General features: G+C 36.2%; 1 protein-coding gene across 2 annotated transcripts in view; it reads left to right on the top strand.

The window, feature by feature from the left end:
* LOC149781051 (polycystin-1-related protein-like) overlaps window positions 1-16,112 on the top strand; it is a 535,051-nt gene that overhangs the window by 58,951 nt on the left and 459,988 nt on the right. For both annotated transcript variants that reach the window (XM_089938184.1, XM_089938183.1), the window contains exon 4: window positions 15,641-15,816. In XM_089938184.1, coding sequence (XP_089794310.1) covers window positions 15,641-15,816 — 176 coding nt within the window. The remainder of the gene's footprint in view (window positions 1-15,640; window positions 15,817-16,112) is intronic.

The following is a 16,112-nucleotide window of genomic DNA, read 5'->3' as shown; positions in this document are numbered from 1 at the left end:
AATGAAAATGGTGCAGCTTAGACATCCAGTATGTCCACCATTGCAGCCATCTTGAAAATCGTATTGTTGTTACTCCTTTTTCAATGGTATTATCAACATGGATATTTCATTGAAAGGCTGATTTCATGTTGGTCCTAAATGAAAATGGTGCAGCTCAGACATCCAGTATGTCCACCATTGCAGCCATCTTGAAAATCGTATTGTTGTTACTCCTTTTTCAATGGTATTATCAACATGGATGTTTCATTGAAAGGCTGATTTCATGTTGGTCCTAAATGAAAATGGTGCAGCTTAGACATCCAGTATGTCCACCATTGCAGCCTATCTTGAAAATCGTATTGTTACTCCTTTTTCAATGGTATTATCAGCATGGATGTTTCTTTGAAAGGCTGATTTCATGTTGGTCCTAAATGAAAATGGTGCAGCTTAGACATCCAGTATGTCCACCATTGCAGCCATCTTGAAAATCGTATTGTTGTTACTCCTTTTTCAATGGTATTATCAGCATGGATGTTTCTTTGAAAGGCTGATTTCATGTTGGTCCTAAATGAAAATGGTGCAGCTTAGACATCCAGTATGTCCACCATTGCAGCCATCTTAAATATCGTATTGTTGTTACTCCTTTTTCAATGGTATTATCAGCATGGATGTTTCTTTGAAAGGCTGATTTCATGTTGGTCCTAAATGAAAATGGTGCAGCTTAGACATCCAGTATGTCCACCATTGCAGCCATCTTGAAAATCGTATTGTTGTTACTCATTTTTCAATGGTATTATCAGCATGGATGTTTCATTGAAAGGCTGATTTCATGTTGGTCCTAAATGAAAATGGTGCAGCTTAGACATCCAGTATGTCCACCATTGCAGCCATCTTGAAAATCTTATTGTTGCTAGTTCTTTTTCAATGGTATTATCAACATGGATGTTTCTTTGAAAGGCTGATTTCATGTTGGCCTAAATGAAAATGGTGTAGCTTAGACATCCAGTATGTCCACCATTGCAGCCATCTTGAAAATCTTATTGTTGCTAGTCCTTTTTCAATGGTATTATCAACATGGATGTTTCTTTGAAAGGCTGATTTCATGTTGGTCCTAAATGAAAATGGTGCAGCTTAGACATCCAGTATGTCCACCATTGCAGCCATCTTGAAAATCGTATTGTTGTTACTCATTTTTCAATGGTATTATCAACATGGATGTTTCATTGAAAGGCTGATTTCATGTTGGTCCTAAATGAAAATGGTGCAGCTTAGACATCCAGTATGTCCATCATTGCAGCCATCTTGAAAATCGTATTGTTGTTACTCATTTTTCAATGGCATTATCAACATGGATGTTTCATTGAAAGGCTGATTTCATGTTGGTCCTAAATGAAAATGGTGCAGCTTAGACATCCAGTATGTCCACCATTGCAGCCATCTTGAAAATCTTATTGTTGCTTGTCCTTTTTCAATGGTATTATCAACATGGATGTTTCTTTGAAAGGCTGATTTCATGTTGGTCCTAAATGAAAATGGTGCAGCTTAGACATCCAGTATGTCCACCATTGCAGCCATCTTGAAAATCGTATTGTTGTTACTCATTTTTCAATGGTAGTATCAACATGGATGTTTCTTTGAAAGGCTGATTTCATGTTGGTCCTAAATGACATGATGTGATTTTGATTTTTAATGTAGCTTTAACAATTTTTCAGTCATATTGCTACGATGTCTGCAATGTGGCAGTTTATAGTGATGTCTAGCACTGGGGCATCATGCCGCAGACATGTAGCATGATGTCCCACCCAGTCACATTATCCTGACACCGGGCCGACCAGTCCTAACACTAACCTTTTAATGCTGAACGCCAAGCGAGGCAGTTGTTAGTACCATTTTTTAAGTCTCTGGTATGACTCGGCCGGGGATCTAACCCACGACCTCCCGCATCCGAGGCGGACGCTCTAACCACTAGGCCACCGGAGCAGTCGGTCCTAAATGAAAATGGTGCTGAGCTGATACCATCTTGAAAATCTTGTTATGGTTTCTCCTTCAGAAGGAATGTCATCTTGAAATGGGATTTTCACCAGAAGTCTTCTTAAGAGGTCCAGTGGGTCCTTAATGAAAATGTGTCCACTCAGACATTTCAGTATGTTCACTACAGTGGCCATCTTGAGGATCTTGTTATCGCTGCCTATCCAGAATGGATGGTCATGTTAAATGAGGTTTTCTTAAAAAAAAGAGTTTTTGTGATATCGGGTTGGCCTGATGGTATTTGGGTATTAATATTAAGACAAACAAGATTACTGTTAATTGGGTATTAAGATTAATACAGACAAGATTACTGTTAATTGGGTATTAAGATTAAGATAAACAAGATTACTGTTAATTGGGTATTAAGATTAATACAGACAAGATTACTGTTAATTGGGTATTAATATTAAGATAAACAAGATTACTGTTAATTGGGTATTAGGATTAAGACAAACAGTCATAAACGGTGTTGGTGATTAAGATTTTTTTTGCCACAGTCCAGAAAGGTTGAAGTAGTTATTATTTTTTTAAATATCACTTTATTCCCAAGAGATATCAGTGTCATGTTTTAATACTCAATAGAACAAAAAAGGGATTGATATTTGAGTGTAATGGATAAAGATATTGTTCCTTTTTGCATGACACAGTTTCTTTGTTTAAGAAATTTTCAATTTATTATAGGGCTGTACTGTTGAACTCCAGGCAGTTAAAATAATAGAAAGGGTGATTATTTGGGTAAAGAAAACAATTTCTCATTTCATTTGAAAGTGGGCTATGATTGATTCTGTCTGCAATTTTGAATGATTCATCTTGCCAGCAGATGTTTATACAGTAACCGGGGATGCCTTCCAGGCAGCTGCTAGACCATTCATTTCTGGCCAACTAAGGGAAATACTACCATACTGACATACCTGTTACAAACTTTGAAGCATAATGCTGCAGGTAAATTTTGAACTGTCAAGATTGGATACACAGTGCTGGAGAATTTTAGTTGCACACATGTCTTGTAAGATATGCAGATTGTATGTGTTCTTGGATGTAAAGGAAATAGAAATCCAAATTTTAGTACAGTATTGCATATTTATTACATATGTATTTAGCCGTTCTATTTTGTACCTAATGTAGCAAATTATTCTGGCATAGAGGTATGTAAAGAAGGCAGAGTGAATTGTTGGTATGGTCTGCATTGCACAACATCAGGTGTCCAACAATCACCTATCAGCATTTTCAACTTCTTTTCAAACACCACCAGAGCATATTCAACCAATCTTGGTACAGAGCATCCAGGCCTGTCATATGATTCTGATCTGCCTTCCGATATGGCACTGGCCACTATTACTAAAAATAGCAAACCTTTAAGTGACTTTTTCAGCTTTGGAAACAGAATTTGATTGGAATGGACCGAAAGCATCCTGAATTGAAAGCCTTTAAAGTTGAAACCATTCTGTCAATCCATCATCAAATGAGGCAATCATTTCCACACGGAGTAAAATTCTGTTGTCCAACAGCAAATGATATTTTCAACTTTTTAAAAATCTGCCAGACCATTTTCAGGCTTTATTCAGCTGATACATATCTGCCATCCAATATGGCCACCATTGCTAAAAACCTTAAATTGACTTCTCCAAAACATCTTAAATGCAAATTGACCAAACTTGACAACAAGTGTCACAGCATGGAGACATTTAAAGTTTGCACAATTGATGCCAGCCTGTCAGACATGGCTACAGTTGCTAAAAACAGAGAAACATTTTAAACTATTTCTTAAAAAATAGATATTAAGAAAAGGACATAAATAGGATTTACCAGAATTTATAGAAAGCAACCTGGCATGAAGAAATTTAAAATTTGTACAAATGATAATGATCCACCATAGAAATAGAAATGAAGCCAATCTGGCATCAAATATGGCAGCTGTTACTAAAAATAGAAAAACCTGAAAATATTTTCTTCTTAAAAACTGTGAATAGAATTAGAGAAATTGAATGCATCCTGGCACTGATAGGTTTCAGTTAAATATAAATGATGTTAATCTGGTATCAGATATGGTCACTTTCAAAAATAGGAAAACCTTGAAACTTCTTTTCAAAGACTTCTTGGCCAAATCTTGATAGCTATGAAATTTTATACCTTTTTAAAGATACACATATTGATTCCTAGGACTTTCACTGCTACTGGTCCCAATTGAAAATGGTGCCAATCTGGTATCCTGTATGGCGACCACAGCAGCTATCTGGAAAATCTGTTCAGTTTTGCTCCTGAATGGATGGTCATATTGACATGGAGTTTTCACTGCAAGACTTCTTATGATGTCTGGTTGGTCCTAAATAAAACTGGTGCTGATTTGATATCCATTATAACCACCACAGCAGCTATTGTTACAGTTTTGTTATGGCTACTCCTGAAAAAAATAATCATATTAGCATGAGGCTTTGACGGGATAACTTCCTGTCTGGTTGGTCCCAAATGAAATACGGCTGCTTGCGTATCCTGTATGGCCACCATTGCTGTTTGCATGAGAATTTGTTACTGATACTTCTCCTTTTACTGATAGACTTCTTATGACGTCTAGTTTGTCCTAAATGAAATTTGTGCCACTCAGACATTCAATATGACCACCACATCTGCCATGTGGAAAATTTTGTCACCACTTTTTCTGCATGAATGATTGTATCAGCATGGGGATTTTACTGAAAGACTTCTGATGATGTCTCTTTGGTCATCGTTGAAAATGCTGCCACTCTAACCTCCAAAATGACTGCCACAATGACTATCTGAATGTTTTAGTTTCTAGTTGGTCCTAAATGGAAATGGTGTGCATGTAATTTCCAATGTGGGCAATCTGACAGCCATCTTGAAAATCTTGTTGCTTCTTCAAAAGTTCTGTCAGCATGGAGTTTTCACCAGACAACTTCTTAATATATCTTGTTGTTTCTAAATGAAAATGGTACTTATTTGACTTTACTTTTGCCATCCTGGTGGCCATCTTGAAAATCTTGTTATAGTTACTCCACTTAAATGGAAAGTCATTTTTACATGGTGTTTTCATCAAAAGAATTCTTATGGTGTCCAGTTAATCTATGATGTTAGCTGTCCTGAAAATCTTGCTATAGTTACTCCCCCTGATGGTTGTATTGAATTTTCACCACAAGACATCTAATAATATCTGTTTGGCTCTGAATAAAAATGGTGCCAATCTGACTTCAGAAATGTCCGCTACAGCAGCCTTATTTTAAAATCTTCTTCTAATACAACTACATTGTATTAGTTTTGGTGGATTGAGGTGAAATTAAATACCTTAATTATCTGAATTAATTACCTTACATCATATGCTCATCATTTTCATTGGAGTTGCAGCACTTTTATTAACTCCTTTTAGAGCTGGATGGAATTTAAGACTGTACTCTTACTGCTGGATGGAATATAAAGCAATCTTCTGAACTAAAGCATGTGTATGTGTGTGTTTTGGGTTTTTAACATAGCTTTGAAAAATTTCCAGTCATATCTCTACAATAACTGCAGTGGGGCAGTTTGTAGTGATGTTTATCTTGAGTATCGTACATTCATAATTTTTGTAAGAGTTGTTGCCTTTGCAGCTGTAGGCAACTAGTTGCATAGTTGGCTGTAATTTTAGGCTTTTCAGACAATTCATCATCTTTTTGGGGTAGGGCTGGGGATGCTATCTGTTGAGGATATATTTGCATATGTAAATGGCTCACCATGCCTCAAGTGATACATTTTGATAATTAGATTTTTTTAATAGAAGTCTTGGGAAACATGCCCAGTGTGGAAACTTAGTTTCGCACCGTTGCAGTTTAGCTCTGTTTTGCAACCGCTAATGTGTGAAAACTTGAATCAAAAGTTTGGTATGAATGTTGTAAGGATGAATTAGATTACAAGAATATTTAATTTACTTCCATCAGCTAATTTTCGTCAAATATAGTAACTAAATGTTATTTATTGTTGTGTTTTGCTGTGTTTCAAAATGACCAATCACATATATTGAGTCTTCTTTTAAAGTTATATCATATGAGATTTGGCAATCTGATTGAGAAACCCCACAGAAAACCTTTAAAAAGTAAATCTGTCTAATCCAAGTTGACTTGAATGATTCATGTGTCACAGATTTGAATTGCTAATACCAGCAATTATGTCTGAGATACAGATTTTTGTTTTATATTTATTTTTGTATCCCTGTCTTATCCTCATTAGATTTCTTTTCTCCACATTGCACTTTGTCTATGTTTATTCAGAAGTTGATAGGGCTTCAAGTGGCCAAGGAGGAATTAGACTGGTTCACATGCAGGATTACATATTATTGAGGCTGCCATTACAAATATTTACATTACTTGCTTCCAGCACCCAGCTGCCTAGAACTGTTTACTGTTGGATCATTGTAAAGCTGACTTTGAAATATAACTTCCTTTAGGCTGGGCAACCAGTCTGTTTTGGCTATGCATTTTAATGCCAGCAGTTTTTTTTGGTGCCTTTTTTCTTTCCTGCAGAAATTTTGATAAACATTGAATAGTATTTGAAGTTTTCTTCTTTAATGTTGTTCAAAACCAGTTGAGATTTGATTCCAGATCACTGAACTTGCTTGGCTCTTGTCTTTGGAGCTGATAAGAGAGATCTCTTCTGGTACTAAAGCATATCAGTTTCAGTCAAGATTGGAATTTAATGTCTCAATTATAAATGAAGCAAATATCTCATAAATATCTAATAAAAGTGTGATTACACAAGCAATTGGACATGGCATTCTGAGACTAGAGGATGACATTTCCGTTAAACAATTATGGGTCGTCCACATATGACATCATGCAATTGTTGCCATTTTTTTACCCCCTCCACCCTCATCACACTTCGTCACAAAACCCTGGACCCCCCTCTTTGTTACGTCAAACATCTCTCCCCCCCCCCATTATTTTCCACAACTTTTTGTAATACTGAAAAGTAAATGTAATTTAAATCAGTTAACTATACAGACAAAACAACAATCTTCTATGTAAAAAAGTGTTTATTTAATTAGGCCTAGACAAGGACAAGTTTTTATAATTATTTTAAAAATGTAATTAATTTTAAACAAAAAATAAAACAAAATGTAAATCAAACACATCAGTCACTTCAGTTCTTACTAATATTAAAGTTTCAGCAAATCCACAAAAATTCTAAGGGTGCAAAATCTGAAGTATTCATAAATTAATTATTTCTCTTCATAGTTATCATTATCCCAAGGCAAAGTAAGGTGCTCCTCCATTGGAAGAACAATAAATCCATTTGTTTCTAGATTAATATCATTTATTGGAAGGGATATTCCCTCCATATCAAGCTATTCCTCGTCAATCCAATCCACACTTTCTCCATTCTCTGCATTTGCTAGTATGACCATCATTTTGCGTTGCCTTCTAGCAGTGGCTCTCATTAGTCGGATGCGTTTCGATGGAACTGCTGTTTGTTTGTGAAGGACTGAGTCACTGAGCAGCTTGACCAGAGAGCTGAAGTACATGTGGCATATCTTGCAAATTCTCTCATTCAGGAAAGATTGAAGTGAAGGGCAATATTGTATGGAATTGTCTGAAATGTGTTTGCTGACTGAGGTAGAATGTCTTACGTTTTGAGACTTTGAGTTGCGAATAAGGTTAGAAATGTGTACAAGGCTCCAGCTGTTGCTCGTTCAGGAACTTTGAACCCTTCATATGTTTGAACAACAGGTAATGGAGGTTGAAGAAATCTGTCTTTTATCATGTTGAGGTATGAGTTTCGTGTTAACGAACAGCACATGTTCACACTTCACAATCTGAAGATCTGAAGCAAGTATTGGCTTGAGTGACATGGTTGTCACATCAGTTTTGATCTCCACACAATACATCCTGCTGCATGAGCTCTGAATTTAATGGATCCATATACGCAGCATTAGTTGGGTAATTGTCTACAGTCAACTGTAACCACATTCCGGCTAACATTTTTCTGGCAAATACAAAGTTTTTCTTCTCTAGCTCAATATCATTTGTCTTACCTCTTTTGTCTAAATGGCTGCCATAGTTGTCATGACGTAATATTAATCCACTCAGTTCCCTGCTCAGTGGCACCATCTTTCTCTCCACCCTTGTCAAAAGCACTTCGTCCCAAAGCATTTGTTGCAATGAAGACAGTTAAGAGCTTGTTTAAAGAAATGGTGGATAGCAACCTTAATGACTTTTTGATACTGTGGGTTTTCATCCGTCCCACCATCAACAGTAAACACGAGAATCGGCTTGACCAATTTATCAATACCAGTCCTGGTTGTGGTATCGAACCCTGTCAGACACAGCAACTTTTCAGAGTCAAATCCATGGCCGGGTGCTGTTGATGCAGAGTGTTTTCCAGATCGGATGACTATAAATGTTTGGCCAGAAAAACCAACAGTGCCTCAGTTTCAAAGACCATTGCAGTGGATATTGATGCCAGCATACACTGAGGGTATCAGCTTGTGCCAAGCTGCAACTACCCAGTCATTGTCAGGAAGGCTTACTTTATACTCACCGTGCATTAGCAGTGGATTCTCCTTATTGGCAGCGACCAGACCAATTGGTACACAATATATATCATCCTGCCTGATAAAACAAACCTCATTTGTTCTTGCAAATGTCTTATTGTAGCTGTGCAAAACTGGCCATCAATATGTTGAGTGTGATAATCATTTTGCGCTCTGATTAATTTTACTGGGATAGTGGTTACATGACGTTTACCTTCTGATGATGAACTATGCTTAGGAAGTAGATGAAGGTATAGTCCACTTTGACTTATATTAAAGCCGTCTCTTTTAAATGCTGTATTAATTGATCTAAGGTTTTGATACTTGTAGACTTCAAACTATCTTTTTTTCATCAGAAGCTGAACCATGCATTGCAATGTCCAGTATAGTTTGCAAAAGCAATGGTTGTTCCTCTTTGATTTTTGGTTGACCACATCTGGTCCTGATATTCAATTTTTGGTTGACCACATCTGCCCTGATATTGTGCGCAGTTCATGATTATCTTCCAATAAAGCATTCAGTTTTGATTTTGTCAAGTCCCTTGCTTTGTGGGATCTTCTTTACTTACTTTTCCAACTCAGTTTTTCTATTTTTTTATTCTTTAACTCTAAGTTATTTATTCCCTTTATGACCCAGCATGACACGGCACAACCATGGAACTACTCAACTAATTATATTTGTTGTTTTTTAACATAAATAAAATATTAAAAAAAAAGATTAAATGTTCACATTGGAATGAATACCATCTTTCAACTTGCTAAACTCGTGTGTCTTTGATCACGTCGGTCTGTTATCAGGAGGGTGATTACTTGTCTTGCTAGCCTATTGTTTTACTTTTCTAAAATCTAAGTTTAATCATCCATAGGCCTGTAGTTTATTTAGTCTACATTTTGTTTTTAAAGTGTTTATTACATTATTTAAATAAAAGAATTACATAATTAGAAAAACAACAACAGTTTAAACCAGTTAAAGGTTATAACAATTACCCAATGTAAGTCATCCTTGAGAGAGTTGTTATCTCTTGCAGATAAAAATGGACTGAGGATGCAGGTCACAAAATTGTTTTTGTTCTGATATTGTTTTTGAAAGAAGCATTCCACACTCATATTTATTGGGATGTCACATTTCTTCACCTCCCCACTTGGTCACAAAATTTTGACCTCTCTCCCCCCACTGCGTGACATCATATGTGAACAATCCCTATCTTGATTTTACATACCATATGTACTTGCTTTTTTAAGTCTAGTAAAACTGTAAACAACAAAGCTCCTGATCTGCCGTAGCATAATGCACCTGCAGTTCAGGGTCTATGTTGTTTGTTTTACCGATTACTCATAACAAACTGCACAGATTTTATCTGCCTGCACATTATGTGATGGCAGATCTGGGTCTGTGCAGTTTGCAGTTGGACTTGTCATATAAGAGAGTATATACAGTAGGTTAAATAAAAGGTTCTAAAATTTGTTTGTCCTCAGTTTAGACCCTTTATAATTATTTTTGATACAGAGATCCTCAAATGGAATATTTTTACGTGGCCTGATAAATTCACCTGATGATACCTTGATGCATAATATGATTTCTAGTAAATAGACGTGTTTCATCAATAATGGAAAAGAAATGTAGGGAAAATTCTGATATGACGTGTGAATGCAGTTGCACAAAGTAAAGTCAATATTTCTGGCCTGCCCTAATGTTTACCAAACTTCAAAATCCTGACTCCAACTTCTCGAAACTTTAACAGCATGAAACTTAAAAAATTTTGGAAAGAAATTTAATTGAAGAAAGTCCTCAAAGGTGTATGATTTTAGTTTCATTGAAACTTACAGTCTGTCCAGATTTTAGACTGTATGCTTGAGTTTGAGTTTAGTGTTAAAAAAGTGTTGAAAATACGAGGTCTTGTCATTTGATTTATTGATAATTGAAATGTTTGACTCGGACACTCAGAATAATTAGGGATTATGATTATTTAATGATGTGTTCTGTATACCTCTACTATATAGATTGTGGCTGGCACCAATATGGAATCATGACACAGATTAATGATTGCAGTGCTCTGCAGTTATACACCTTAAATATGGATTGCTGTCTTGCTCCAGAACAATTAGGGTTCATAAAAAAATGTAAAGATTGGTTATACTGTGTACAGCATTTACATTCCTTAGGTATTGATTGCTCTCTGGCAATAAAAACAAAACAAAGTTCAAGATTCCTAGAACATTGTTGTGTCATGTTATGCTCTGGTTGGACATAGTAATAATGCTTCATGCAACTTTGAGACCTAAAGTAGTTGATGTTTTCATTGTCAATCTTCTAGAGCTGCTCAGTCTGTCAAGGATTGCTGTCTTAATTGTCAAGATGTTTAATTGTTCACTGTGTAATTATGAAATGAAGTACTTAATATAACTGTCTGAATGCAGAATCATATTCTTTGTAATATATAATCTCTAGTACTTCTCGTAACTGTCTGGGTGCGAAATTGTCAGCTGTGTAATGTATCATATCACATACTTCTTGTAACTGTCTAGGTGCGGAATTGTCCACCATGTAATGTATCATATCAGGTGCTTCTTGTAACGGTCTGGGTGCAGAATTATCTACTGTGTAATGTATCATATCAAGTACTTCTCGTAACTTGCTGGGTGCAGAATTTTGCACAGTATAATGTATTGTATCAAATACTTCTTGTAACTGGGTGCGGAATTGTCCACCATGTTATGTATCATATCAGGTACTTCTTGTAACTGTCTGGGTGCAGAATTATCTACTGTGTAATGTATCATATCAGATACTTCTTGTAACTGTCTAGGTGCGGAATTGTCCACCATGTAATGTATCATATCAGGTACTTCTTGTAACTGTCTGGGTGTAGAATTATCTACTGTGTAATGTATCATATCAAGTACTTCTGGTAACTGTCTGGGTATGGAATTATTCACAGTGTAACATATTGCATATTGTATCTAGTACTTCTGGTAACTGTTTGGGTGTGGAATTATTCACAGTGTAACATACTGCATATTGTATCTAGTACTTCTGGTAACTGTTTGGGTGTGGAATTATTCACAGTGTAACATATTGCATATTGTATCAAGTACTTCTGGTAACTGTTTGGGTGTGGAATTATTCACAGTGTAACATATTGCATATTGTATCAAGTACTTCTGGTAACTGTTTGGGTGTGGAATTATTTACAGTGTAACATATTGCATATTGTATCAAGTACTTCTGGTAACTGTTTGGGTGTGGAATTATTCACAGTGTAACATATTGCATATTGTATCAAGTACTTCTGGTAACTGTTTGGGTGTGGAATTATTCACAGTGTAACATGTTGCATATTGTATCTAGTACTTCTGGTAACTGTTTGGGTGTGGAATTATTCACAGTGTAACATATTGCATATTGCATCTAGTTTCTGGTAACTGTTTGGGTGTGGAATTATTCATAGTGTAGTGTCAGTATCAAGTTCTTTTTTAACTGTCAGGATGCGGACACAGCTTTAATACATCCAAAAATTAATTTGTCTCCAGTGCTCAATTTTTTACCCAGTAATGCATTACATGAAGTACGTAATATAATTTTCTGTATGTGGAATCGTGTACACCCTGTAAAATATTACATCTTATAATGTATCCCATCAAGCACTTCAGGTAACTGTCTGAATGCTGAATCATACACCCTGTAAAATATTGCATCTTATAATGTATCCCATCAACCACTTCAGGTAACTGTCGGAATGCTGAATCATACACCCTGTAAAATATTACATCTTATAATGTATCCCATCAAGCACTTCAGGTAACTGTCTGAATGCTGAATCATACACCCTGTAAAATATTGCATCTTATAATGTATCCCATCAAGCACTTCAGGTAACTGTCTGAATGCTGAATCATACACCCTGTAAAATATTGCATCTTATAGTGTATCCCATCAAGCACTTCAGGTAACTGTCTGAATGCTGAATCATACACCCTGTAAAATATCACATCTTTTAATGTATCCCATCAAGCACTTCAGGTAACTGTCTGAATGCTGAATCATACACCCTGTAAAATATCACATCTTTTAATGTATCCCATCAAGCACTTCAGGTAACTGTCTGAATGCTGAATCATACACCCTGTAAAATATCACATCTTTTAATGTATCCCATCAAGCACTTCAGGTAACTGTCTGAATGCTGAATCATACACCCTGTAAAATATTACATCTTATAATGTATCCCATCAAGCACTTCAGGTAACTGTCTGGATGCTGAATCATACACCCGGTAAAATATCACATCAAGTATTTTTCATAATGGTCTGGATACAGAATTGTCCATCTTGTAATGTATCACATCAAGTACTTCTCAAAACTACCTGGATGGTGAATTAGTTATACACCCTCTAAAATAATACATCAGGTACCTCATGTAACTGAATGCTGAATCATCCACTCTGTAAAATATCACAATTAAGTACTTCAGGTAACTGTCTGGATGCTGAATTATATGCCTTCTAATGAATCACATTAAGTACTACTTAAAGCTGTCTGGTTGCAGAATTGTCCACCCTGTAATGTATCACATTAAGTAGTTATTCACTGCCAGAGAAGAAAATGTCTTTGGACAGTTCAGCTTTTTCAGTGAGGGTTATGGATCTATAATTATTGGTCCCTCTAGTGGAAATTATAGCAAGAGAGTGTTATTCTCAAGATTTTTTTAATGGGCAACACTCTTAAGTTGCCACTAAAATGTTTGTATTCGTGACTAAACATTCTGAATTGGCAACGGAAAATTGTCACCTGTTTGGCCTCTGGTGACCTTTAGAATCCTAATGTGGCAACAAGAAAATGACATTAGCACTCTATAATTACAGGTAAATACCATCTTTTACGTGAAACACAGTTGGCAGATGCAGCTTAATGCAGCATAATCCCACATTGATTGTAACAGCCAGTTCCCAGGTTAATTCACCATTTTTATGTTGCATCTAATATATGACCTGTAAATTCAGCCTTGGCTAATGACATAAATCTAGAAATATGCAGGCAAGGAGACAAACGTTAGCTGGAAGTTAAAATTATTTGTCAGATGAAGCGCCATAAATGCAGAAATGGCTTTGACTAGTAAAGTCAATAAGACATAAAGATTTTTTAATAAAGATTATTCTAATGGAGCCTAAGAGTACACCTTTTGGGATTCGCATACATTTTTTATAAGTTAAAGAGGGGTCCTCATGCTCAAAAAGGATGGGAATTGCTGGTTCTTTTTAACACCTGGCCTGAGGTTGGGAATTGCTCATTTAGAGAACTCAAAATGATAATTTTAAAACCAGGCCTGAGGTTGGGAATTGCTGGTTTAGCGAACTCAAAACGATAATTTTAACACCAGACATGAGGTTGGGAATTGCTGGTTTAGCGAACTCCAAATGTTAATTTTAACACCAGGCCTGAGGTTGGGAATTGCTGGTTTAGAGAACTCCAAATGTTAATTTTAACACCAGGCCTGAGGTTGGGAATTGCTGGTTTAGAGAACTCAAAATATTAATTTTAACACCAGGCCTGAGGTTGGGAATTGCTGGTTTAGCGAATTCCAAATGTTAATTTTAACACCAGGCCTGAGGTTGGGAATTGCTGGTTTAGAGAACTCAAAGCGTTAATTTTAACACCAGGCCTGAGGTTGGGAATTGCTGGTTTAGAGAACTCCAAATGTTAATTTTAACACCAGGCCTGAGGTTGGGAATTGCTGGTTTAGCGAACTCCAAATGTTAATTTTAACACCAGGCCTGAGGTTGGGAATTGCTGGTTTAGAGAACTCAAAACGTTAATTTTAACACCAGGCCTGAGGTTGGGAATTGCTGGTTTAGAGAACTCAAAATGTTAATTTTAACACCAGGCCTGAGGTTGGGAATTGCTGGTTTAGCGAACTCCAAATGTTAATTTTAACACCAGGCCTGAGGTTGGGAATTGCTGGTTTAGAGAACTCAAAACGTTAATTTTAACACCAGGCCTGAGGTTGGGAATTGCTGGTTTAGAGAACTCAAAACGATAATTTTAGCACCAAACATGAGGTTGGGAATTGCTGGTTTAGCGAACTCAAAACGATAATTTTAACACCAGACATGAGGTTGGGAATTGCTGGTTTAGCGAACTCCAAATGTTAATTTTAACACCAGGCCTGAGGTTGGGAATTGCTGGTTTAGAGAACTCAAAACGTTAATTTTAACACCAGGCCTGAGGTTGGGAATTGCTGGTTTAGAGAACTCAAAATGTTAATTTTAACACCAGGCCTGAGGTTGGGAATTGCTGGTTTAGAGAACTCTACGTTAATTTTAACACCTAACCTGAGGTTGAAGATGTTAAGTGTTGAAATTTCTGTCCAACAGGGTTACGGTATACTAATAAATATACTTTTACTTTTTATGATTGCTGTAACAAAATCTTCATATTTTGTCATCTTCTACAATAAGTTCCTGGCATGATTTCTGCTCTCAAATGACCACTCAGATTTTATAGTAACTCACCCTTAAGCTGTACTAAAGTTTGATAGGTACTTGGAATGTTGGGGATGGGTTTTGGATCCTGAAAAGAAACTTGAGCCAGAAATACAGGTTTACTATTTCAAGGAAGACATTGGCATTTCCCTGTTTAGAATTTAGACTCTAACCATCTGACTTCCAATTTGCAAATTTTTTTTTTGTGTTTTTGTAAATGTACAGAAAATCTTGTATCTTGAGATTTTGAGCTGAAGTTGAACATTTTAGGAATTGAGAATAATAACTATTTTGTAGCATGTATATAACATACATTGATGATATAATATAATAATATATAATATAGTATCATGATATAACGTGGAAATTGGTTAAAGAGTGAATGTTATATACAAAGAAATGCATGTACATAGAGGCTTGGCTAGCGTGGGTACGTGAGAAAGCCTGCCAGTAGCTTCTCGTGGGTCGGTGGTTCTTCCCTGTGTTTACCAGGGTTCTTCCTCCACCAGTTATACTGGCCACTATATATAGCCTATCTTGTGCTGAAAAATGGCGTTAAACCCTAGAACAACAAAAAAAAAAAAAGCATGTACATGGTAATATTTAAAACCATTTTCTATGCAAATTTTAATTTATTTTTCAGGACATTAGAGGGTTTACCACTTGGTCAGGCACCAGACTTTTGGAGTGTTTACAGCAGCCTGGGACCTTATTTGAGTGCAATCTCTGTTCATGTAGACTCTGATTGGATCATAAGGGGCACACCAGTTGTGATACAAGTTATAGGTGAAGTTGCAGACTACAGAAATGTCACCAGTGGTAAGAATACATGGAGTTTTTTTCTCTAGAAAGGAAATGCTTTTGAAGCTATACAAGGCAAAGATCAGACTTGACTTCCTGTTCTTACTTTTTATTCATTACTTAAAAGATCAATTTAAATGAGTTGATATAACTTGATTGGCAGCATTCTTCTTCATCACTTAGAGGTGTGGTCCATGTTTGACCTATAAATAGTGCAAAACAGATTTTGTTTGTTTACTACTTGTCACTGGCCTTTTTGTTGTTGTTGTTGTGGGGTTTAATGCCATTTTTTAGCACACGATAGGCTATGCATG

This window comes from Sinohyriopsis cumingii, chromosome 16 (assembly GCF_028554795.1).
Source record: "Sinohyriopsis cumingii isolate HCF-2022 chromosome 16, ASM2855479v2, whole genome shotgun sequence".
NCBI classification, from domain to species: domain Eukaryota; kingdom Metazoa; phylum Mollusca; class Bivalvia; order Unionida; family Unionidae; genus Sinohyriopsis; species Sinohyriopsis cumingii.
This window is presented reverse-complemented; position numbering and strand designations above follow the sequence as displayed.